Raw genomic sequence first — 26,936 nt, 5'->3', positions numbered from 1 at the left:
CCACCTATTTTTCTTTTTTGCTACATTTTCTTGGGGATGCCATATTATGCTCAGTTCAACCGGCCAGTTGTCCATGTGCCTCAGTTGGATGGGCAGTGATAAGGGCGATTTCACATCTCAAAAAAAGTTAGTTTTGGTTGGAATTTTTAGAAATCTTTGACCTTGCCATTCCAACCCTCACTGGAGACCTCTCACTGCAATGGGAGCGGTGCTTCCTGGGGAATTTTTCCTAGAAGTACCAGCTAAGTGAACGTGAATTAGGTTATCAAATTGCAAGGCGAGAACCTTGAACGTCTCTACTTTTCTGTTTTTTGTTAGTCCTTCAGTGAAGAGAACGACAATCCTAAAGTTCGTTATTTCATTTGCTTTTTGTTAATTTAATCAGGGCATAAAGAGTGGAGACCACTGATGCCGTGAGCTCCAGAATAATCACAAGGACTAGGTGATGTACAGTGACGGAGCCGTGCATGGTGCCTGCAGGGGTTATGTCCTACTTTACTGTAGTGGTATTATGCATGGAGCTAAGGATATATTCACATGATTCATGGGTCAACTAGTGGATATTCACTTCAAAAACGTTAAAGGGAGTTTGGCAACTCATGTTCTGTAGTAGTGACCTCCAACCTGTAGTTCTCCTACTGCAAAAGTACAATTTCCATACTGCCTTGAACCCAACCCTTTAGATCTTGGGGTCATTGGTTTCCATCAAAATATTCATATCAATCTGCTTGGGTGACTTTTCTAGGATGGATAATATTAAGGGAACAGTAACCCTGAAGTATTTTCCCCCTTTTGACTCTTGACAGCTCTCATGATAAATCAATGCACTTCTGGAGCAAATTACGTGAAAAAGAAAAGGTCCTGTTGCAAGCTTTTCCATTGGTCTACTAGGTACCAGTGTCCATTATGGCCCACCCTTACAGTGAGAATAGACCTAGTTGTGATATCTAATCTGGTAACATTTGCAAGACACAATCATTTATATATACAGTTGAAACCAGAAGAAAAAATGCACATGTACTCTGTGCTGAAAAATAAGCCCTTTTTGGAACTGTAAAACTCCGCAACATGCTTTATCTTGCAGAAAATCCACTTTCACACTGCAGATTTGCACAATCCGTGGTGGAATTTCTCTTATGCGTCTTACACTAAGAAGTTATCACACGACAATGCACAAATAATGGGCGCATATATCACTTTGCCTTGCTATTGTTCCCTTCATAATATGGCATGTGATGAAATCTATCCAATTCCTTTCTTAACACTTCTATAGAATTATTGGCACCTGGAAGTTCTGTACATCATGAACTGATAGGATTACACTGGTACAATAGAATAGATCTGTGTGTACAAGGCCAAAGACGTCAGCGGAAAAACATTAGTGCCGTGTTTTATTTGTAAGACTGTGGGTGAGCCATACTTTGCCCTCTTCAGATAGATCTAGTTTCCATATTTTCTCTTCAATCCGGGGTGGTAGTAAAAAGCTTAGGGGAAACTGGTGCCTGATCTGATCGGGATCCTTATCATTCATCAGGCCCATCAGTTCTTGCACACCTGCTGCCGTAGGATGAAGAGCAGAGGGTGCACCACCTGCTGCCATAGGATGAAGAGCAGAGAGTGCACCACTTCCTGCCGTAGGATGAAGAGCAGAGAGTGCACCACTTCCTGCCGTAGGATGAAGAGCAGAGAGTGCACCACTTACTACCGTAGGATGAAGAGCAGAGTGTGCACCACCTGCTGCCGTAGGATGAAGAGCAGAGGGTGCACCACCTGCTGCCATAGGATGAAGAGCAGAGGGTGCACCACCTGCTGCTGTAGGATGAAGAGCAGAGAGTGCACCACTTACTACCGTAGGATGAAGAGCAGAGTGTGCACCACCTACTGTCGTAGGATGAAGAACAGAAGGTGCACCACCTGCTGGTGTAGAATGAAGAGCAAAGGGTGCACCACCTGCTGCCATAGGATGAAGAGCAGAGGGTGCACCACCTGCTGCTGTAGGATGAAGAGCAGAGGGTGCACCACCTGCTGCCGTAGGATGAAGAGCAGAGGGTGCACCACCTGCTGCTGTAGGATGAAGAGCATAGAGTGCACCACTTACTACCGTAGGATGAAGAGCAGAGTGTGCACCACCTACTGTCGTAGGATGAAGAGCAAAGGGTGCACCACCTGCTGCCGTAGGATGAAGGGCAGAGGGTGCACCACCTGCTGCCATAGGATGAAGAGCAGAGGGTGCACCACCTGCTGCCATAGGATGAAGAGCAGAGGGTGCACCACCTGCTGCCGTAGGATGAAGGGCAGAGGGTGCACCACCTGCTGCTGTAGGATGAAGAGCAGAAGGTGCACCACCTGCTGCCGTAGGATGAAGAGCAGAGTGTGCACCACCTGCTGCCGTAGGATGAAGAGCAGAGTGTGCACCACCTGCTGCTGTAGGATGAAGAGCAGAGAGTGCACCACTTACTACCGTAGGATGAAGAGCAGAGTGTGCACCACTTACTGTCGTAGGATGAAGGGCAGAGGGTGCACCACCTGCTGCCATAGGATGAAGGGCAGAGGGTGCACCACCTGCTGCTGTAGGATGAAGAGCAGAGAGTGCACCACTTACTACCGTAGGATGAAGAGCAGAGTGTGCACCACCTGCTGCCGTAGGATGAAGAGCAGAGGGTGCACCACCTGCTGCCATAGGATGAAGAGCAGAGGGTGCACCACCTGCTGCTGTAGGATGAAGAGCAGAGAGTGCACCACTTACTACCATAGGATGAAGAGCAGAGGGTGCACCACCTGCTGCCGTAGGATGAAGAGCAGAGGGTGCACCACCTGCTGCCGTAGGATGAAGAGCAGAGTGTGCACCACCTGCTGCTGTAGGATGAAGAGCAGAGAGTGCACCACTTATTACCGTAGGATGAAGAGCAGAGAGTGCACCACTTCCTGCCGTAGGATGAAGAGCAGAGGGTGCACCACCTGCTGCCGTAGGATGAAGGGCAGAGGGTGCACCACCTGCTGCTGTAGGATGAAGAGCAGAGGGTGCACCACCTGCTGCCGTAGGATGAAGGGCAGAGGGTGCACCACCTGCTGCTGTAGGATGAAGAGCAGAGGGTGCACCACCTGCTGCCGCAGGATGAAGGGCAGAGGGTGCACCACCTGCTGCTGTAGGATGAAGAGCAGAGGGTGCACCACCTGCTGGTGTAGGATGAAGAGCAGAGCGTGCACCACCTGCTGCCGTAGGATGAAGAGCAGAGGGTGCACCACCTGCTGGTGTAGGTTGAAGAGCAGAGGGTGCACCTCCTGCTGGTGTAGGATGAAGAGCAGAGCGTGCAAAATCTGCTGCCGTAGAATAAAGAGCGGGGGGTGCACCACCTGCTGGTGTAGGATGAAGAGCAGAGGGTGCACCACCTGCTGGTGTAGGATGAAGAGCAGAGGGTGCACCACCTGCTGCTGTAGGATGAAGAGCAGAGAGTGCACCACTTACTACCGTAGGATGAAGAGCAGAGTGTGCACCACCTACTGTCGTAGGATGAAGAACAGAAGGTGCACCACCTGCTGGTGTAGAATGAAGAGCAAAGGGTGCACCACCTGCTGCCATAGGATGAAGAGCAGAGGGTGCACCACCTGCTGCCGTAGGATGAAGAGCAGAGGGTGCACCACCTGCTGCCGTAGGATGAAGAGCAGAGGGTGCACCACCTGCTGCTGTAGGATGAAGAGCAGAGAGTGCACCACTTACTACCGTAGGATGAAGAGCAGAGTGTGCACCACCTACTACCGTAGGATGAAGAGCAGAAGGTGCACCACCTGCTGCCGTAGGATGAAGAGCAGAGGGTGCACCACCTGCTGCTGTAGGATGAAGAGCAGAGAGTGCACCACTTACTACCATAGGATGAAGAGCAGAGTGTGCACCACTTACTGTCGTAGGATGAAGAACAGAAGGTGCACCACCTGCTGGTGTAGAATGAAGAGCAAAGGGTGCACCACCTGCTGCCGTAGGATGAAGGGCAGAGGGTGCACCACCTGCTGCCATAGGATGAAGAGCAGAGGGTGCACCACCTGCTGCCGTAGGATGAAGAGCAGAGGGTGCACCATCTGCTGCCATAGCATGAAGAGCAGAGGGTGTACCACCTGCTGCCATAGGATGAAGAGCAGAGGGTGCACCACCTGCTGCCTTAGGATGAAGAGCAGAGGGTGCACCACCTGCTGCCGTAGGATGAAGAGCAGAGGGTGCACCACCTGCTGCCATAGGATGAAGAGCAGAGGGTGCACCACCTGCTGCCATAGGATGAAGAGCAGAGGGTGCACCACCTGCTGCCTTAGGATGAAGAGCAGAGGGTGCACCACCTGCTGCCATAGGGTGAAGAGCAATGGGTGCACAACCAGCGACCCAGGGGGTCACACATGGCCCATGATGTCATTCTGTGCTCTTCAACCATCAGGTCATAGACATGTTTCTCACTGTCTATTGGCTGCTCACATATATTTCCCATATCATGGAGCAGAGGTGTAGGTAGCACAAAGGCATGGGTAAGCGTCAGTTGTAATATTGGTATTCTTAAGAATAAATTGTAAAATATATATATTTTTTTTTTATCCATCTCTAAGTCTCTAATTAGCATTCTACCTCATTTTCTGATTCTCATGATGAAAACCACTTTCCATAGGTAACATTTGGGAATGTGAACACCATAAAGTGGCCCTTTAACGATCTTGACTGTGAAAGTAAGTAAGGACCATTGCTATTAGTTCTGCTGTAGGAGACTGACAGTAGGTGTGACTTATTGTACCAAGCTGTATAGAAGGGACACTGTTGTCTCCAGTAATCTTTGTGATCCACCAGTACGTGTCAGTTTACGATTATCCGAGCTCATTACATCCATTTCCATGTATGTGTCTGTGTGGTGAAGAATTGAGATGAAGATCACCTCCTGCACCCTCTCCATTCTCTCCCTTCCTCCCTTTTCCTTGGTTGATGTCTTCAGACACAGGGGAGGCCGAACAGAAGGTGGCTCAACCAAAAGCAGCTGCCGTGAAGCGATCCGAAGACTCCAGGAGCAGAACAAGCTTAAAAAAGGCGCAGTAAGACTCCATTAACCATGGCACTGCTGGTTAATGTGAGTATAACACCTGCTAATTCTGTGTATCAGGAGGTGACAGATGGTTAATCATTTACTTGTTTTCTTAAAGGGAATTTGCCAGTAGGATCTGCCCTCATAAGCCGTCTATATGGGCATGCGGGTCATAGGAAGCTGAATAAAAAGATACCTTGATATCTGATGTTTTATTCCAGAGAAATCCATCTTTTCTTAATATGTAAATGAGCTGTTAAGATCTATGGGAGGGACAAAGATCTTCATAATAATCAGCTTATTTTAAACGAAAGCAGGCATTACCAGTGAGACATGTAGATCAGGAGAGAGCAGATTGTCAGTCATTACATGTCTCACACTGATAACACGCCCTTTCTTTATAATAAGCTCTGGAGGTAGATTCTCAGGGAGATCTATCTCCGGCCCATAGATCTTAACAGCTCATTTACATATTAAGAAAAATGTGGATTTCTCTGGAATAAAACATCGGATCGCGGATATCAAGGTATCATTTTATTCAACTTTCTATGCCCATATAGACGGATTAGGATGGTTTGTCCTACGGACAGATTCCATTTAACCACTTTGCAGCCCTTTAAAGGTGTTGTCCACTTGAAAATATAGATATTTAAAATATAAATATACATAATTTCAGTTATGTATATTAGTAAGTTAAGAATGGTGCCCCAATCTCCAGATACCAAGTGTCCCATGTCTCTGCTGCTCCACTTTTGACTTGGGTTGAACATAGGAGAGAGTATGTGAAGGAGCCTGGCTCACTGGATCATTTCGATAGCTAAGCCAGTCCCTTTCTCTGTCTTTTTATTGGCTGTGATAGAGAAGGGGGCTGGCCTGTCTATTGAAATAAGCCAGTCACCCAACCGCTTTTTCTTTCTATGTGATTGCTGTGATACAAGAGAAGAACTGATGTAGCTCCTGAAATAAACTGTGTCCTGTGTCAAAAGTGGAGCTGCCAGGAACGTCACTGATATCTGGAGATATCCTTCTTATTTTAATCTTACTCATAAATTGTATATATTTCTATTTTTAACACATAAGAGATAATTTTTCAACTGCAAAAACCCCCTTTAATATTTACTTTGTAGACCTTTCATACATGACTATACACCCTATTACTACAGAGACAAATCCCACCCACGCGGAACTGAATAAAAATCAGAAAAAGTATTAAAAAAAAGTCTTTGTCACAAATATCAGACAGTAGCAAATCAATTAAAATCGTGGCAGAGATAACAATACTAAAATAAAAGCAAAAGAAAATACTATATACACAAACCATAGTTTTTCACAAAATAATGAACCGGGCTGTCCGACATCACTCCTCTTGAAAAAACTTTTATTGACTTTACAAAAAGTTTTTAGAATTTAAATAACACCCAAAACCAACGTCTTACCATGCCAGACCTGGCATGTCACTCTCTTAGATCCTATGATTTTGCTTTTATCCTAAGTCATATTGCAAGGCTCGTTAAACGGTCGATAATGACTTGTAGGATTGCTACTTCCAATAGGTGGCACTAGAGTTCAACTCCTCTTCCTCTCTGAAGAGACAATTTGTATATTTCATTTCCCAGAGGAGCATTGCAAGGCGTTTAAGTCTCCTCATACTGGCGTGCCAGGCCTGGCATGTCACTCTCCACAATGAAAAACCTTACCCCTTAGATAGCATATCTGTAAAAGTACAAGAACCAAGAGCTTCTCATCTTGGTTCTTGACGGCACCGTGGAATGAAAAAGAGGAGAATTTTAGAAGCTATCGGAATGCAAATAGTCTCTTCTTCACAGAGAAAGAGAACCAGGTCTATAATTCCACCTATTGGAAGTAGAAATCTTAGAAGTCTATATTGACCCTTGCCAGAGCCTTGTCTCATGAATTAGGATAAAAAGTCAAATCAGAATCTCCCCAAAAGGACTCAATTTACAGACAGCTATTTTTCGGGGTTCTTGCCCCTGATGGTGTTGGGTTCGGTTGGGTTTACTACAACTCTCTGGTGCCTGGGACAAGGTTGTGTCCCATCCGGTGAGATCTAGTACACCATTGGGAAAGGCTGTCCTGATCTCACTGGGTGGCATCAGATCCCATTCTTGCTTCCAAATAGGAAGCTCCTCCAGGAAGACATAATTTGTTTCTGAGATACCAGCCATACTCTGTTTACTAGAAATATGAATTATGCATTGACCTACTTACTGTCTTACTTTGTCCCAGTATATCAGTTCTTTGTAGTGTTATGGCCTCCATTCACATTAGCACAATGTCAGCTAAGCCAGCCGATTTCAGCCAACTTTATGTATGGTGGTGTCCTAAATCTTCACCGATCGATGATAGAGGGATCGGACAATTTAAATTTAAACCTTTAGATCCTTTTGTATTCACTGACTCGCCTTTCCCATTGAAAACAAATGCATGCCCAGCTGAATGAGCATTCATGTGTATGGGTGACTGGGCCCAAACGACCTGAAAGCTACTGAAGGTGTATGGGCACCTAGTGGGGTATTCCAGTATAAAAAAAATTATCACCTATCCACCAGACAAGTGATAACTTTTGGATCAATACTGGTGCCACCTCTAGAACTCATGTTCCCCACTCTCCCCTCATTCCCTGGGGCCAGGATATGTTGAATTGACCTCAGCACTCAGCTATCTTCATTAGTACCATAGGCTGTGAGATTCATAAACTCCACCCAATAGGTGATATTTCTTGCAAACTGGAATACCCCTTAAACTCTGGGGGGAAAAAAAAGTTTCAATTCCGTTTTTTCTCTGTATTAGGACCCACCTCAACCCCTAAAGCTTTTCTTAATACAAGACCACCATTTCTGAAACCAAAGCTGCTCTTTGACAAGGGTATCAAAATCTTGAGGCTGACCGAAAAAAAAGGAGGAGTTCCTTAGATGAATCTCAAGTTGAAGATCTTGGACAACTTGGAGGTGGAGTAGCAAAGTCCTCCTCCATCGGCCCCTGTACTATGTAAAGGAGTGCAGAAGGGCCCATCTTAACAGCTAAATGTTTTTTGTCTATGGTTTCAAAAGAGGACGAAAGCATCTACAGCAGCAGAACAGCAAATATATCTCAGCTATGTCAACCTTCGAAAAGAACTCCCATCCGATGTGTATCGTCAACGATAGGGCAGGATGGGTCCCCGATGCGTTTTGCTCCACTTGTGTAATAAGATCCCATATGGAAAGTCAATAATAATTCATATTTATGTCAAAACTTAAGCTGAGAGGTTGGGATGGTTCTTCTGCCTCATGGGTCATGTGAATATGAAATACGGCAATCACAGAAAATTGGGCAAAATTTCTGCAAATGCAAATATTCCTTACCGCCTCGCTGCAGGTTGTGATTGTATGTGGATGCTGCCGATGCTAGGCACTGCTATGGAATTGCTATTATCCTTGGTTATGACAGCTAATAAGGTCCATGTGTTCTATAGTTATAATATAAATAAATTAGGGTCCATTGGCTAGAGTAGGGGGGTCCCAGCACATGTAGTTCTGGAGAAACCAAGAGCTACACTCCCTAAATAAAATAACGTACATGTAGCTTTAGAAAACTTCAACCTGTCACGATGATATGTCAGAAGTCTTGTTAGGTGGGGTCCAATGACTTAGACCCTCAATATTTGTTGAAATCATGGTGCTTCAGAGAAGCATTTATAGGGGTCTATGGGCTCATACAAAGTATATGGTCCAAGCACCGATCTATTTGGGCCTCCAAGGCGAGCAAAGCTGATAAGAGCCTAAAGGCAACAGCGCCTAGATTCTGTCCCCTTTGTTGCAGTCTTCTGTTGGGGTCTTACCACCTGGGCTCCCACTGATCAAAGCTAGAGACATAATAGGAAACATGTCACCATCCTGTGGGTGCTGCTAAAAGAGATATGGAATTAGAAAATATCTTGTTTAATGGAAAGAAAAGTAAAAAAAGTTTCACACTGGCCACTAGGCAAAATATTAGACTCCTAGGAGGAGAAGGTGAGCTGTGACATCACCTATTGTGCATGGTGGATCCTGTATTATCTACTGATTTAGAAAGGCGTTATTGTAATTCTGTCTGTAATGATAATGAGACTGCTGAAAAGTCTGAAAAGTCTTCTGTACAGAACAGGAAGAATTATATTAGGCCTAATAGCCAATGTGAAAATTGCAAGATTTCTGATTTTTTTTCCATAAAGATATTGATATAGAAATGTGAAAAAAAAACAAAACAAACCCATGATCATTATCGATATTCTTTTTATAAATACATTCAACATAAAAACTTGATTTAAACAATAGGTTATTTTTGATGACACATTCATTTTAACCAAAAGATAAACGTTGGATGTGCATGGAGTCCAAGTTATGTCATCACTCAGCCTCATTTGAAGATGATTAGAAGGGGTTTTAAACAAAATTTACTTTTTTTTATAACATGGAAGCTAAAGGAATATTCCCATTTCCAATATCCTATCCTAATATGTAGTAGGTTTAATAATAATAATAATAATAATAATAATAATATTAGCAGATACTTTCAATTGGAAATGTAGTATAGTTCTACTGATTAGCTATGTTGCTTACCCCATGTGCAGGACATTGCAGTAAATTAGATATCCATGGTTACAATCACTAACAGCTAACTAACTGTTACTATAATGGTAATGGTTATAACCATGGATACCTAAGCTACTGCAATGCCCTGCACATGGGGTAAGCAACACAGCTAATCAGGAGAACTATGCTAAGTTTCCAATTGGAGGTATTTGCTAGTATTATTATTATTACACCTACTACATATTGGGGTAGGATCTTGGAGATGGGAATACTCCTTTAAACCTTTTATAAAAATCTGACCCATCAAGGATCGATCATTTATTCCCTAGGGGCATGTGAAAATAATTGGATGGTAGATTTGAAAAAAAAAAAAAGGTTATTCATTAGTGGTCACTTTCCAATAAAATGAATGAGAGTTTTGTAAGCCTCGTGGGTGGGCGATGATCCAATGCTCTTTACTCTTGAGTCGCTTTAGTATTATGAGGTCCACCCTCTTTCCATACAGAAAATGATTACATGATTATCTCTCTTATCACTGCATCAATAGGATCTAAAACTTTATCTGCCAGTAATCCCTTAAGAAATTGACTCTTGTGGAAAGTGATTGGCCATAAAGTCATCAGCAAATGAGGTTGTCTTCTGCTGGACTTTCAGGGACCATTCTTGGGTCTGAGCTCTAAAGCCTCTGTTACTCTGATGGCCCAATATAACCCTGCCAGGCTGTAATTGACCCTTAGTTGTATACATACCGCAGAACTGGATCAAATCTGGGACCCAGAACCCCCCGGACCACCTACTACAGTCACATGTAGGAGAAGTGGCTGGGCTGTGCCAAAAGAGACTCAACTTGACTTCTAAATAAAGTGGCCACCTTATCTGATTTGGCTGGAAAGGATCACCAAACGGTCAGCAGGGAAGATGGCTGGTGGATCCTCCTAGGTCTTCAATTGAGTGGAGGCTCAAGGGAATTTGCCAAATTTGACATCTTATAATCCCACTGTGTACCTCGAACGTACAGACTTTTTAGTACAGATAAGGCTGGGGCTACTGGGTGACTTTGGCTACGGCACAGGTCACGTGGCGAAAGTTCTCTAGGTGTCACAATGTAAGTGAAATACCCCTGAGGGTACTGGGATCGCAACAGGCAAGTCACAAAAAATACAACATGGTTGGGCTTTTTGCACTTGATTATCGGGGTCACACTGCCCACGGGTTTGCAATGCGACCCAATTCATTTGTATGACGCGGAGATGTAGCAACGACATCTAGGAAACCTGTGTCGTGGCCCAAGTCGCCATGTAGCCCCTGCCTTACAGTCTACTGAGATGAGTATGAGACAGAAGAATATTTCTACAACCAAACTCTTTATTGTATCAGGCGTAAATGATTCACTCTGCTGATAAAAGAATGATGGGATAGTCAATAGTCTGACTGCCTAATGCACCAAGCAAGGTAACCACAACAATAGTAATAATCTGTGAAATGTAAGATGAAATGCAATGCAGGAATCTGACAATTCTTAAAAAAAATATATTATTTGCAAGAATTCAGTCAAGTATGTAACAGAAGTTTTGTCAATCCTAATTAAAGGGGAATTCAGTCTGCAACTGAACGAGCTACAAAGAAGCAGGAAAAAAATACCAGAGAGTAAAACTGTCTGACAGAATGCTGGCAGAGGCCATCTTTTCTTCTCAGAGTTGATCTTTTCTTCTCAGAGTCAATCTTTTCTTCTCGGAGTCCATCTTTTCTTCTGATTCCATCTTTTCCTCTCAGAGGCCATCTTAGTTAGTGTGCAGGGCTTAGCTTCCTAGTTTTCCAAACACACACAAAGCTCTGGAGAAGGTTATAGGCCTATTCCAATCTCAGTAAATTATGGAATATCACTAGGATATGGCACCACAAATGATCGCTGGGGGTCCGACCTCTGGGACCTGCCATTTATCCTGAGAATGAAGAGGACGCAACTCTGCTTTAGTTCTGCATCCCATCTCCAGTCCTTCTGCTCAGTACCGCTCCTTGCTACTCGATGCATAGTGAATGGGGCTGGCTGCAGTTCCATGCACAGCCTGGTGGCTGGGAGCGGCACTGTGGAGGGAGAAATTGTGAAGGCAACTACCTTATATGATATCTATGGAAGGTGTATGGCTGGAGGCTTTAACTTATCAACTGATGTAGCTAAATGTAGCCAAACCCACTAATTAGAATAGAGGTTCACATACTTTTGGCCATGCCACCCTATTCATTAGGATGCAAATGCAAGGCAATGTATTTTGGGTTCTAACCTAAATGCTAAATGTGGAAGATGAAATAAAATAAAGCTTGATTTGGGGACGGGGATCTCAGCGAGTATCGGCATTTTATAATTATAAACATATCTCGCTTCTCCAGAATCCTCCCCGGGATTTAGAGATTTTCATTGGGAATTGGCTTCACCGAGTCTGTTGCCACGAAACACTGTGATGCCTTTATCCCTGCAACACAACGGCTTCATAATCTTTTCACTTCCATTGTTATAACAAGGAGATCACAGATTACTGTCAATCAGGTGGAAATTTCCCCAGAAATTCTCAGAGAAGGGATAAAACAGATACAAATATATTGGGTAGGCTCTGCTACAAAGTACATCTGTGCAATAGAAAACTAGCCAAAAAAATAGTTTGTACCCAGATCTGCCCTTTAGGCTGGGATTACACGTGAAGTTTTTGCTGTATTTTTTTTGTCATAACCAGGAGTGGATTAGAAAAGAATTGGATATTGTAAGGCAGCGCTAGTCATCATACTGGGGGATACTCGCTGCACCGGGTCAATTAAAGCACACATGAAATGTCTTTCCGGTATTTCACAATACAGCAGTTTATTACTCTTCATAAACGGCTTATCACACAGTCCATCTTAGTATATCACCGGCATGTTTACACACATAATGTCCGGGAGTCTCTCAAGTAGCAGACAGGCCCAATTGGCCCAAGTTACAGCCTTCAGCAAGGTAATAGCAAAAATGTCCACATTAAGCGGTCTTTTTACCTTTGCCGGGTTTTGGCTGCTTCAGTCCGTTTGGTTTGCCACCACTGTGGCTTTGCAGCTTCCCAGATGGGGGTCTCTAGCCGTCGTCCCGTCCATTGCTACTGGTATGTTTTCTCACCTACAACATCCAGCCTTCGCCTTCCGGGACTCTTGCCTTCCAAGCCGGCTTTCCCTCTAAGGCCACTGGCATCTACACAAGATCCAGCCTCGACCTTTCAGGCTACGCCAAGCATCACCAGGCCTCACTAGGCCTCACTCTAGCGGTGTCCCACACAGGAACAGGCCTCACGCCTAACACACCCTGTCTCAAGACTACCAGGGTTTTTATATCCTCCAATACACACACACACACACACACACAGGACCTGAGCTGATGTGACAGTCAAGTGTTCAGACCTTCTGTGTGCAGAAGGACCTGTGTGATGTCACAGTCATGTGACCAGTCAGCTGAGGGGGAGGTACCTGTTCGGCCAAAACATACCCTGGACCATACAGTAATGCCAAGCAAGGCGCTGCATTACATATCCCCCCCCCTCTGTTCAAACTTGTGGGGTTGAACACATAACATACACAAACCACTATAACCCACAGTTCACACCGAGACCATGTACTTGACATTTGCGTTGTCCAGCCCCTGGAACATTAGTCATTGACATTAGCCCATTCCTTAGGGACCTACCATCTGTCAATGTCACTGACTTCGTCAGGTCACCTTTCCAGGTCGTAACCTTGTCCGAGCTCCCCCGCTCTCAGCGGTCATTCGTAACCTTGTCAGGTCTCCCCTGCTCCCAGCGGTCAGTCGTAACCTTGTCAGGTCTCCCCCGCTCCCAGCGGTCAGTCATACAGCAGTGTGACTCACATGCCCTGGTATCTAAGGTCCGGTTAGACTCCGTACTGTCCTGTACTCTATTGGGTCGTTTGTATGGGCCTCTCAAACCTGAGTTACTGGAGGTCTCACTACCTCTACACCCACGCCCACTACCCTCAGGACATCTTGGAAGGTCTCTACCTTCTACTGTAGCCGTTCTATTATTTGAAGGGCCCTTTCTCTGTCTGGTCTTACAATTTCTAGACGGCTGCCATCTTCTGCTGCTCAGGCGATGCTGTCTTTCCACTCGCAGTCTGGCGAGATTCAACTGTTCTACCTCTCGCAGGTAGGTCACTCGGTATTCTATCAGCATGCTCATATATGCAAGACTTTCTTCCGTTCCTACAGCGGAGAATGACACCATGCCGTCCTCGTCTGGTATCCAGTCCTGACGATCACGTGGACTGCTTACTTTCACCACACCAGACTTCTTGACCATCATCTGCATGGCTCGACCATTTCTCCCAACGAGCTTTCTCACCAGAACATGAGGCACCCGGATGACCTCTTCCCGCAGACTGTGAGCTTTTCTCATAAGCTCCAGTTGTCTAACGGCTTGTTCCGTCTTCAACCGGAGAAACCGCTTCGTGCGAATACATCGCCAGTGCATGTCACTTAGGATAGCCACCCTCTTCACTGTGACTTCGGTCGTGGACAGGACCACCAGCTGTTTAGCTTCTGAGGTTAAGTACACCTTACAGGCTCCCACGGCCTTCTTAAACTCCTCATGCACGGACTCACTGGTGCATTCTTCCTTCAAATCCTCGGGTACATCTACGAGGCACTTGTACCGAGACGTTTCGGTCTCACCAGTGGTTTCGAGACGATCAACCAGCTCAGGTTTCAGGGACAACTGACTTCCAGCTTCTTCACCCTGTATGCTTCCCCTGAGCTGACTCACAGTTACAAATTCACGAATTTTCGTCCTGACTACTTCCATTTCATATTTATCTTCCGTTAACACTCTCTTAGCTCTCCTCAGGTCCACCTTCTCATGGTATAAGGGAGTGAGTGCAACGTGTTTGCCCTTTTCCTTCTCCAAGGAGGTCTCGTTCACTGAGTGATACTTTGTCAGGCGACTTTTGAGCCCGGAAACTTCTTCCTCTAGCTCCGCCAATCGCCTCTCAGCGGCCCGTCTCTGAAGCTCTTCCTGCTTCAACTGTTCCTTTAACAGTAGTGTTCTCTCAGACCTCTCTGTCTCCAATGCGCCCACTCGGCTCTCAACAGCCAGTCTCTCAAGCTTCTCTTGCTTCCAATGGGTTTGTAGCGACTCCTTGAGCTCCTTGATCTCGGCTCCTACATCCACCGAATCATCCGAGCTCACATCACTCGAGGAGATATCTGCTTCATACCTCCCATCAACAGCGGCCAACTCCTGGCCCTGGTCTGTGGCTTCTCCGATGGACTCCTCCATCTTTTTCCGCTCAGCTTCCACCTTGCTGAGCCTTTCCTTAAGGCACGTCTCTGCCCTCTGGAGATTATCACGGAACATCTGCAGCTCCTTCACCTGAGCTTCCAGACCTAAGGTCTTTCTGCGGAGATCACCATTTTCATCACGGGTGTCTTGCAGAGTGGTCTCAACCACTTGGCGCACTTGCTCTGCATCCGCCTTACCCTCCTCTAGTTTTTCTTTAACCTTGAGGAGATCCTCATGATCTCTCTTAATCTGTTGCAGTTCCTCACTGAACTTTTCATGCCTCTTTTCTGCCTCATGGTCGTGACCAGACACTTCAACTTTTATTGCCTCTTTCAGGGTGGATAGCTCCCGGTCTCGCTGGTGCAGAGAGTCCTCCAGCCGCTCCTTCTCCTGCATTAGAGGCTTTACTTGGTTCTGGAATTGCTGCAGCTCCCTCATGAGTTCACCATACTCCTTTTTGGATTCACACAGCTCCTGGTTGAACTGTGTGCGCTGTCGTTCTAGTACCTGATCACATCCAGAAACTCCATCCTGCCGCGTCTCCTTCTCAAGCTTCAACTGCAAAACCTCTCCCTTGATTTTGCGGCGGTCCTCCTTAATTTCGTAGAACATTTCCTTCCACTGGTTAATTTCCTCGTTGCTTCCCTTCAGGTCTCGCTGTAAATTCCTCACAATCTGGTATAATTTCTGCCTTTCAGACTCCAGGCTCTGCTGGTCTGAGGACACGACCTCCAGGTTTCCACATAGTTGCTGCACGTCACTCTGACACTGCTGCCTGATAGGCTCCAGCTCTTGGTCACGACTGGCCGCCTCCTCTTTCAGGGCTGTCAGATCCTTCTGACTCGGTACTGTACCGTAGGTTGCTACTGGCAACGTCACCTCCTCTACTGCCTCGGAAGGAGGATCCACCCTTGAAACAACGGCACACAGCATTACATTTTTTTTATTTTCTCTTTCAGCGAAGACTACAGGAGCAACCTTTTTGTGGCCCTTGCGCCGTCTACGAGATGGGGACTTTCTCACCTCGTCTAGCCCCTCCTGACTGACCTCTCCTTCTACTTTCGTAGTGTCACCGTCAGCCACGGGGTCTGTGTCACTCCCCATGGTGTTGTGGACTAACAGGTCACCTCCCACTTTGACGTCACCCCCTTCTACTGGAGCTACCCCGTTATCAACGGTCACATTGTCATTTTTAGGAGGTACCAACCCAGAACCAGTAACAATTTTCAGTTTTCTACCCTCCTCACCTTTGTGAAAATCCGCCCCTTTTTTAGACTCCATCCCCTTTTTAACAACCACACCGGCAGAGTAATTTTTACAAAAAAAATCAGCACTAGTCTTAGGACTCAGTTCACAACATCTCTTACCACCTCCCCGGGCACTCTGGGACAATACTGGCACCCCCGGAGAGTTCATAGAATGGTCCACTGCCGCCATTCTATATGGTGCCCATAGCTCCTGCGGTTCCTGCACCATGTCCTGTAAAAGTTTCTCAAATACCTGCTCCGGCCCTTTAATTGCTCAATAGCTTCAGACACATCTGCTGCTACGTTCACAGCCATCGCGGTACGCTGTTCACACTAGAACTTCACCGCTCTCCCTGGAAAATTTTCGTGGCCCCGCCGAGCCACAGCAAACCAGGTTTGAGTGCGAGGACAATTTTCCTAATCCCCGCTGAGGTACAGCAAAACCGGATTTGAGTGCGACGACAATCTTCGCAACCCCACCGAGTTGCAGCCAGATGCTTTGATCTTTGTGACTTCTCTGAGCCACAGCAAGATGCTTTATCCACACTCGTCGTCCTGTGCCGTTGCCCCTAGCAACCGGGCTGCAGTTGCCCCTAGCAACCGGACTGCAGTTGCCCCTAGCAACCGGACTGCAGTTGCCCGCATTCTCGAACCACATGTAAGGCAGCGCTAGTCATCATACTGGGGGATACTCGCTGCACCGGGTCAATTAAAGCACACATGAAATGTCTTTCCGGTATTTCACAATACAGCAGTTTATTACTCTTCATAAACGGCTTATCACACAGTCCATCTTAGTATATCACCGGCATGTTTACACACATAACGTCCGGGAGTCTCTCAAGTAGCAGACAGGCCCAATTGGCCCAAGTTACAGCCTTCAGCAAGGTAATAGCAAAAATGTCCACATTAAGCAGTGTTTTTAACTTTGCCGAGTTTTGGCTGCTTCAGTCCGTTTGGTTTGCCACCACTGTGGCTTTGCGGCTTCCCAGATAGGGGTCTCTAGCCGTCGTCCCATCCAAGGCTACTGGTATGTTTTCTCACCTACAACATCCAGTCTTCGCCTTCCGGGACTCTTGCCTTCCAAGCCGGCTTTCCCTCCAAGGCCACTGGCATCTACACAAGATCCAGCCTCGACCTTTCAGGCTACGCCAAGCATCACCAGGCCTCACTAGGCCTCACTCTAGCGGTGTCCCACACAGGAACAGGCCTCACGCCTAACACACCCTGTCTCAAGACTACCAGGGTTTTTATATCCTCCAACACACACACACACACACACACACACACACACACACACACACACACACACACACACACACACACACACACACACACACATACACACACACACACACACACACACACACACACACAGGACCTGAGCTGATGTCACAGTCAAGTGTTCAGACCTTCTGTGTGCAGAAGGACCTGTGTGATGTCACAGTCATGTGACCAGTCTGCTGAGGGGGAGGTACCTGGTCGGCCAAAACATACCCTGGACCATACTGTAATGCCAAGCAAGGCGCTGGATTACAATATATCTAAAAAAAATTACTTCTACGTCTCCTTCGTGCTGTGTCCACTTCTTATTTTGGCTCAAAACCGCCATCCAAAACTACATGTGTTTCCCGGTATCTACTGTAAGGTGAGAGAAGAAATTGGAAGCACAGTCAGACATGTTGGAACCAATGGGCATCTGTCTTTGGTCACCTGGTCACCAGACAAACATACAAGTATTTATGTTCTGTTCTGTCTTGTCTCCTTGCCCTCACACAACAGAGTTACACATACCTCTCCATTACTAACCCCAGGGCTTGATGGCAGCTGTGATTTTTGACAATTCACAGCTGTCATCAACCCCAACTACCATTACCCCAATTGCCATCGCACCAGGGCAATCGGGAAGAGCCAGGCAGAGCGCCAAAATTGGCACATGTAATGTGATTCGTCAATTCTGGTGCGGCTGCGGGTTGGTATTTTTGGGCAGGGAAAGGCCCAATAACCAGAGATCTTCCCAGCCTGATAATATCAGCTTTCTGCTTTACCTTGGCTGGTTATCAAAAATAGGAGGGGGACCCCACTTAATTTTTTAAATTATTTGCTTATTAAATTAAACAGGCAAAACACCCTTTAGTGCCACATGAAAGGCACTAAATGAGTGCAAGTTTATTATACTTATGTAGGGTCTTGTGAAATGATATATCTACAGAACATCTATTCTGTTCTGACGATTTGGGCTGCGAATTTACTGTACTTGGCTGATGAAATTTTGGATTTCCTTTGAGATGTGTGGGTAAAAATCGAGCAACATACGCATGGTTCGTGTGCCGTCTGATTTTTTTCTTGCACCCATAGACTTGCATTGGCGAGTCTTGTCCGATATACGCGGCCACTCACAGCATGCTGCAATTTTTTTTCCTTAGTACGATTACAGCTGAGGAAAAGCTCGCAGATCAGCACTGACTCATTGATTAACATTAGTGCGAGTGCAATCTGATGTTTTCTCGCATTGCACTCCTCCGTATTATACGCCAGCGTGAGTCCTAAAAGGGATGGAGACTGATTACAATGGGTCCAGTTTTTCTAAAAGGGAATGTGTCATCAGAAAATGACCTATTGTCTCAATCAAGTTTTTGTGTTACATTTATTTTAAAAAAATGGCAATTTTTTTTTTTCATATCATGATCTACATAAAAAAATAGCAATCTTGCAATTTTCACTCTGAACGCCAATAGTCAGTCTGCCTAATGCACCAAGCAAAATAACCACATCAATTGTATTAATGATAAATTATCTATTATATTGTTTTTATGTTATTTTTTTTCTTCTTTTAACGACTTCGCACCAGAGCCTGTTTTTGCCTTCGTGACCACGCCAATTTTTTCAATTCTGACCACTGTCACTTTATGAGGTAATTACTCTGGAACGCTTCAACGGATTCCCCTCATTCTGAGAATGTTTTTTCGTGACATATTGTACGTCATGATAATGGTAAAATTTCTTTGATATCACTTGCGTTTATTTGTGAAAAAATCGGAAATTTGGCAAAAATTTTGCAATTTTCAAACTTTGAATTTTCATGCCCTTAAATCAGAGAGGTATGTCACACAAAATAGTTAATAAATAACATTTCCCACATGTCTACTTTACATCAGCACAATTTTGGAACCAAAATTTTTTTTTGTTAGGAAGCTATAAGGGTTAAAAGTTGACCAGCGATTTCTCATTTTTCCAACAAAATTTACAAAAACATTTTTTTAGGGACCACATCTTATTTGAAGTGACTTTGAGGGGCCTTTATGACAGAAAATACCCAAAAGTGACACCATTCTAAAAACTGCACCCCTCAAGGTGCTCAAAACCACATTCAAGAACTTTATTAACCCTTCAGGTGTTTCACGGGAATTTTTGGAATGTGGAAGAAAACAATGAACATTTAACTTTTTTTCACAAAAATGTTACTTTAGACCCAATTTTTTTTATTTTCACAGGGGTAACAGGAAAAAATGGACCCCAAATTTTTTTGTGCAAACCACAATTTTTTTGTGCTGATACCCCATATGTGAGGGAAAACCACTGTTTGGGCGCACTGCAGGGTTCGGAAGGGAAGGAGCGCCATTAGAGTTTTTGAATGTAAAATTTGTTTGCATAATTAGCCGACGCCATGTTGCGTTTGGGGAGCCCCTGATGTGCCTAAACAGTGGAAACCCCCCACAAGTGACCCCATTTTGGAAACTAGACCCCTTAGGGAACTTATCTAGATGTGTGGTGAGCACTTTGAACCCCAAGGTACTTCACAGAAGTTTATAATATTGAGCTGTAAAAATAAAATGTTCACATTTTTCCCACAAAAACGTTTTTCATCCCTTAATTTTGCATTATCGTAAGGGTAATAGGATAAATTGCACCATGATATTTGTTGAGCAATTTCTCCTGAACACGCCGATACCCCATATGTGGAGGCAAACCACTGTTTGGGCGCACGGCAGGGTTTGGAAGGGAAGGAGCGCCATTAGACTTTTTGAATGTAAAATTTGTTTGAATAATTAGTGGACGCCATGTCGCATTTGGGGAGCCCCTGATGTGCCTAAACAGTGGAAACCCCCCACAAGTGCCACCATTTTGGAAACTAGACCCCTTAGGGAACTTATCTAGATGTGTGGTGAGCACCTTGCACCCCCAGGTGCTTCACAGAAGTTTATAATATTGAGCCGTAAAAATAAAATTTTCACATTTTTCCCACAAAATATGTTGTTCATTCCCTAATTTTGCATTATCATAAGGGTAACAGGATAAATTGCACCATGAAATTTGTTGTGCAATTTCTCCTGAGTACGCCGATACCCCATATGTGGGGGAAAACCACTGCTTTGGTGTACGGCAGGGTTCGGAAGAGAAAGGAGCGCTATGTTGGCTGGGATAGGTTGCAGACACCATGCCACATTTGAAGAGTCGCTGACATGCCGAAACAGCAGAAATCCCCACAACTGACCCCATTTTGTAAACTACACCTCTCAAGGAATTCATCTAGGGAAGTAGTGAGTATTTTTTAATTTTTAAATTTATACCATTGGGCAGTGAAGAAAACATAATTGTATTTTTACCACAAAAAAATGTTTTACCCTCAGATTTTACATTTTCACACAGGGCAATGGGTAAAAATGGTGCCGAAATGTGTCACACAATTTCTTCTAAAAGTGGCAATACCCCATATGTGGCTGTATCGTACCGCTCAGCCATACGGCGAGATCTGGGGGGGGACGGAGCGCTATTTGACAATTGGAGAACAAATTATTGTAGAATAGGCATTTGGATTTGGGAGCACAACATTTTCTGAATTTCTTTTGGGGGGCAAGGGCCATTTCGCTTTTCCAGAGCCTTTCTGCTACCAGTAACTTGGAAGTCCCTTATATTTTTAACAGATAACGGACCTGAGTGGGGACTAGCTTTTTTTGAGGACCGAGTTGAAGCTTTTATTGGGAACATTTTAAGTAACATTTATCCGGCGCTCTAGGCTGAGCACTTACATCGGGGTTTCCATCTAAATTTCCAAGTGATGTAATTCAGATGAAACCCCTGCAGGATTCATTCACTATAATGAGGCAGCAGAGTTACTCTGGACTCCGTCTGGCCTCTGTTTAGCGGTGTCCTTTTTTTCTGAAGTGCACAAAACTGTGGCCAACCGCACTTTTATGCACGCCTAAAACAAATGACACCGTGGGATCACAGGCCAGACGGCATCCACAGTGCCTATATCTGCCTCATTACAGGTAATCTTCCGTCATGGGTTCCGGCTGAATCACGTATTTCAGAGATTTACACGGAAACTCTGGTGTAAGTGCTCAGCGCAGAGCGCAGGATAAATGTGAGCAGAGCCTTACTGCGATCTTTGGGAGACATAATAAACAAATCAGTAGCAGGTGAAGAATTGGTTTTATTTATTTTTTACGCCGTTCCTCGTGTGGTATAAGTGATGAGATTACTTTATTCTTCGGGTCGGTGCGATTACAGAGATACCAGATTTATATCGGGTTTTTATGACTGACAGCTGTCACACACTAAGAGACGCTTTTTTTGCAAAATCTAGTTTTTGCATCGCCATATTTTGAGAGCTATAACTTTTCCATATTTCGGCCGACAGAGAAACGCTTGTTTTTTGCGGGACGAGTTGACATTTTTATTGGTACCATTTTTGGGTACGTGACATTTTTTGATCGCTTTCTATTCCGTAAAATTAACAAAACCCAACAATTCAGGAATTTTTTTTTAGTTTTTTTTTATGCCGTTCTGCGTGTGGTAAAAGTGATCAGGCAGCGTTATTCTTCGGGTCAGTACGTTTACAGCGATACTACACTTACTGTATATTTTTCTATGTTTTGGCGCTTTTACACAATAAAACAATTTTATAGAAAAAATATTTTTTTTGCATTGCTTTATTCTGAGCACTATAACTTTTATTTTTCGGCTGATGGAGCTGTATGGCGGCTTTTTTTTTGCGGAACAAGATGACGTTTTCAGCGGTACCATTTTTATTTCCATTTTGCTTTTTGATCGCATTTTTTCCACTTTTTGTTTGGCGATATGAAAAAGCATCGTTTTTTGCTCCGTTTTTTATTTATTTTTATTACGGTGTGCACAGAAGGAGTTAATTAGTGTGACAGTTTTATAGATTGGGTTGTTTCGGACGCGGCGATACCAAATATGTGTACTCTTTTTGTTTTTGCATAAATATATGGATTTATTGGTTTAATATTTTATTTATTTATTTTTATTTATTTTGTGATTTTTTTTTAACAGTTTGAAAACATTTTTTAGACTTTTTTTTTACATTTTTACTTAGTCCCTGTTGGGACATTAATTTTTATTTTTCTAATCACTGTTCTCATGCAATGTAATAGACATGTATTACATTGCATGAGAAGTTTGCTGACAGTTTCACACTGTCTGTCTCCTGCTGGACTTCAGTTGCAGCCTGAGCTCAGCAGGACACCATATATGGCAGATCTGGAGGCGTTCATCTGACCTCCAGCTGCCATAACAACGCCAGGTCCTGGAAGGCATCAGGGGGCCGTCAGAGAGGTAAGTGGACAACCCCTTCTCCTCTCACTATCTTCTATATGCCGCGATCACTATAGATCGCGGCATATAGAAGATAGCAAAGAGTTAACATCATTGGGACCTGATCCAATCAGGTCCCGATGATGTCCCCTGTCAGAGCTGTCGCTCTGAACCGCAACCGCAGCACTTGCAGGACCCTGGGGGTCCTGAGTGCTGCGGGACCACCGACCGTTCATAAACGTCGGCGCTGCACAGAGCCCAGGCAGCGCCGACGTTTATGTACAGTGGGTGGTCGGGAAGCGGTAAATACATTATAATCTTTAGTTAAAAAAAAACAGCAAAATTAATAATCTTTTAATATTCATTTTTTTAGACAACGGCCCCACTATCAGTAATTGGTCAGTATTTTTTCTCAGGAGTGGGAGCCAAAACCAGGAGTGGGTGATAAATGCAGAATTGGTGACTTGTTTCTATTATACCTTTTCTCTGATTGTTCCTCACCTGGTTTTGGCTCCCACTCCTGAGAAAAAATACTGACCAAATACTGATAGTGGGGCCGTGGCCTAAGACTTATTTCCTGTTCTTTCAGGAACAGTTTTCAGCAGGCTCATTATCATCAGAGGCAGGATTACAATGACACAACTGATAACACAGGATCCATCCATCACAATAGGCAATGTCACGGCTCCCTCTGCTTCCTCTCTCTTCACCATGACCTATTGCACACACTCATTAGATGCTTCACTACAAAAGATCGGGTCGGAATCATTCGATTGCTGCTAATGTATATGTGAATATCCTGAAATTACTGGAAGTAGGAGTAAAAAAAAAACCTCCAGTGGCCGGTGTAAAAATTACAAGATTTCTAATTTTTATTTTGTAATAAAGAAATAAAGATTGTAAGATGAGGAGAAAAAAAAACATTTAAAAAATACATAACACAAAACACGTAATATGTAACACAAAAACCTATAGGTCATTTTCTGATGACACATTCCCATTAAGGCACCCGTACACATTAGATGAAAGTCTGTTCCTGCCCAGGTCCGGGTGACTACCTAATGCATACGGGAGCCTCCGAACTCTTCCCCAATGTCGGGAACGGAAGGATTTTGTTTTCGTGGGAGGCGTCTCTTAGCGGCTTTCTCCTCTCTCCCGGCTGAGCTGAGTGCAGGTCGTCTGATTTTTATTTTCTTAGATTGTTCATATAAAATTTTCCATCTTTGTTAGTTTTCTCTATTTCTTTTTTACTTGTTTTACTATATGATGTACAGTAAAAAAATGCAACCTGGAAGTCATCAAAAAGTTAGTTAACTGCATGTCACATTCCATCCAGATAATCTTCTTCTTAAAGCGGTTGGCTGATTAGGAAAACTCCTGTCCATAGGGACTACCAAGACAAATGGACATTATAGAGGGGATTCCTGCTCTGGTCCTCTTAAATTATGGAGAATGGAGAGCTCTCACGCACCCATGAGTAAGATCAGTGTCAGACTGATGAACATTGGGCCCACCGGAGGACTTGATTCTGAGGGCCCACCTTTCATGTATACAAAACCAATACATCATTAAAGTGCGTTTCAGACCTAGACCAATTTTTATCAGGCACTGTTTCAAGGGGTGTAGCCATAAGATACACAATGTTAGGATTCGGCTCTTTTTGCTGATTCGATCGGTTATCATGTGATTGTTCAGATACTGTTGAAATCCAGATGGTGGCACCAGGTTCTTCCCCACTCAAGGGCCCCATAGCAGCTGCAAGGTTTGCACTATAAACTCTCCTGAAGGAGAAGCCAGGGCCCACCGGAGGATTGTTTGCTTCTCTGGTGGGCCAGTCCAACCCTGAGTACCAGTACTAATACCATAATGGCTGTACTGTGAGTTTGGTATGTAAAAGCGACAACACAAAAAATAAATTACATGGAGGTTAAGTGTTTTATCTAGGTAAGTGTTTTCCAAAAAAGTTAAAAATCCATCAAGACTCCTGCTCCTGGTTCTGACTGCTCTCACTCTCCTGAAGGAGAAGTTATGGCCCACCGGAGGATTCCCTCCTTCTCTGGTGGGCCAGTCCAAGCCTGAGTACCAGTACTATTACGATAATGGCTAGTCCTCATGTAGTGTAAAAATGACAACACAAAAAATAAATTACATGGAGGTTAAGTGTTTTATCTAGGTGTTTTCCAAAAATGTTAAAAATCCATCACAACTCTTTCTCCTGGTTCTGACAGCTCTCACTTATAAGATCGATAGATATAAGAAAGATAGATCTATAAAATTGACAGATAGATAGATAATAGATAGGGTCTGAATATTGCATTATTGTATGAGTAATGCCGCTTTCCCCTTGTTTTCCAGCCTCCTCCCAGAGTCCATAAGCCTCGATTCAGGAAGAAAAGTACCTCTGCCTCTAACACGGAAACTGCATGAATGCAGCCACCATCAAGAACCACAGAATGTCTCTTCACTGCCTTAAAAAGAGCAATTAATACCCACGTGACAAGGTGGCGTCATAGTTCGGATAAAAAAAAATGATAAAAATCAGGCGTGACTTTTCCCAGAATCCTTCACTTCCTCCGCCATATCTGTCAGTGTTCGGCTTTCCGTACGTAGCTGCCTTGAAACTGCTCCAAGGACGTATGAAGACATTCACATCTTGACTGTGAGCCCTGCTTGGAAGTTGCAGTCCCCTAATCCTACGATGTGGAAGCTGCCCTCGTCCTGAGCAGTCACGGCGCCCGTCCTCCTCCTCCTGACGGCGATATTAAGTATTGGTTTACTGATGACATTGATTAGCCATGTGCGCTGGGAGATTTTTCTCTGTACCTGCTACATGTTTTTTTTTTTTGTTTGTATAAATTATGATTGTCTTTCTATGTTTCTGCTTCTCTTGTGATCTTTAGGCAGAGGCGGCTGTATTTACCTTAGCGGATTAATCCGAAATTAGTAGTCAGATGGGATGGACAGATGTCTTCAAGATAGTAGCTACCATACTTTGTAATCATGAGAGTAGAAAAAAGGGTCTGCTTTTTTTTTTTTGTCCAGAAACAGCGCCACTTTTGTCCAGTGGCTAGGTCTGGTATTGCAACTCAGCCCCATTTATTAGGAAAAGTGCTCAGAGATCTCTCCACTTCTACAATCCAGTCCTTATAGCATTGATGTGTAGTTGAATGGACCGTAATTAGCCATCTTATTTATCATTCTAAATGGACTAATTAGCATAGCAAACATTCTGAACCAATGGAGGCTTTTCTGGATACATTGGGTAGATAAATGGGGTGGGAGTTATGAGTTTAAAGGTGATGGACATGATCGTATAATATTACACACTTGTAATTTATATAATATTTAAAAAACGTCCTTCATGGTTAAAAGGTAAAATTACATTTTTAGGGTAAATTTTCCATAACTTTTTTGTCGTTTTTACAGTACCACTTGCAGTACCTCTTTTCACCATTATAGCAAGAAACAATATTCCATAGACATCTGTGCAACAGCGCCCCCAAGTCTAATACAATGAAACATCATTAGAGTTATTGGTCTTTTTTTTAAAAGTGCGGTCTATAAAATAGATTTGTTCATAGGAAAACAAATTGCAATTAATAAAAATGTCTCTGAGGCAGAAAAATCAAACTATTATTAGTTAACTCAATTTTTTAGATCTCCTCGTATCTTCTGTCAAACTGCTTTCCCTTTGCTTTTCCACTTCTGTGGCTCGGACTCAATCTGAAGATTTTTCACATACAGCATTCAAATAGCCCTTTCGGAAATTATGGAAGCGAAGACTTAAAGGTTAATTCCCATCTCCAAGATCCTATCCCAATATGTAGTAGGTGTAATAATAATAATAATATTAGCAAATATCTCCAATTATAAATGTAGTATAGTTCTTCTGATTAGCTATGTCGCCTTCCCAATGTGTAGGGCATTGCAGCACCTGAGGTATTCATGGTTACGACCACTCATACAGTGACAGTTCGTTGTTAGTGGTCGTAACCATGGATAGCTAAGCTACAACAATGCCCTGCGCATGGGGTAAGTGGCATAGCGAATCGGAAGAACTATTCTACATTTCTAATTGGAGATATTTGATAATATTATTATTATTTCACCTACTACATATTGGGATAGGCTCTTGGAGATGGGAATAACCTTTGAAGAGTTTGTGCAGTTTAGAAAACCTATTTTATACGCCCC

At 44.0% G+C, this 26,936-nt stretch overlaps 1 protein-coding gene across 4 annotated transcripts in view; it reads left to right on the top strand.

Annotated features, from left to right (window-relative positions):
• Window positions 1–25,615, top strand: part of REEP1 (receptor accessory protein 1) — a 100,343-nt gene extending 74,728 nt beyond the window's left edge. For 2 of the 4 annotated variants that reach the window (XM_073649133.1, XM_073649136.1), the window contains one exon: window positions 25,098–25,615. In XM_073649133.1, coding sequence (XP_073505234.1) covers window positions 25,098–25,169 — 72 coding nt within the window. In that variant the 3' untranslated portion in view covers window positions 25,170–25,615. Of the gene's footprint in view, window positions 1–385; window positions 443–4,964; window positions 5,097–25,097 lie in introns of those variants that run through there. The other 2 variants (XM_073649135.1, XM_073649134.1) reach the window with 2 other exon arrangements.
• The last annotated feature ends 1,321 nt before the right edge of the window (window positions 25,616–26,936 follow it).

The sequence above is a fragment of the Phyllobates terribilis genome, unplaced genomic scaffold, assembly GCF_046119375.1.
Source record: "Phyllobates terribilis strain yellow unplaced genomic scaffold, ASM4611937v1 Scaffold_1__5_contigs__length_1240528914, whole genome shotgun sequence".
NCBI lineage: Eukaryota > Metazoa > Chordata > Amphibia > Anura > Dendrobatidae > Phyllobates > Phyllobates terribilis.
Note: the sequence above shows the minus strand (reverse complement) of the source record. Positions and strands in the feature narration are given on the sequence as shown.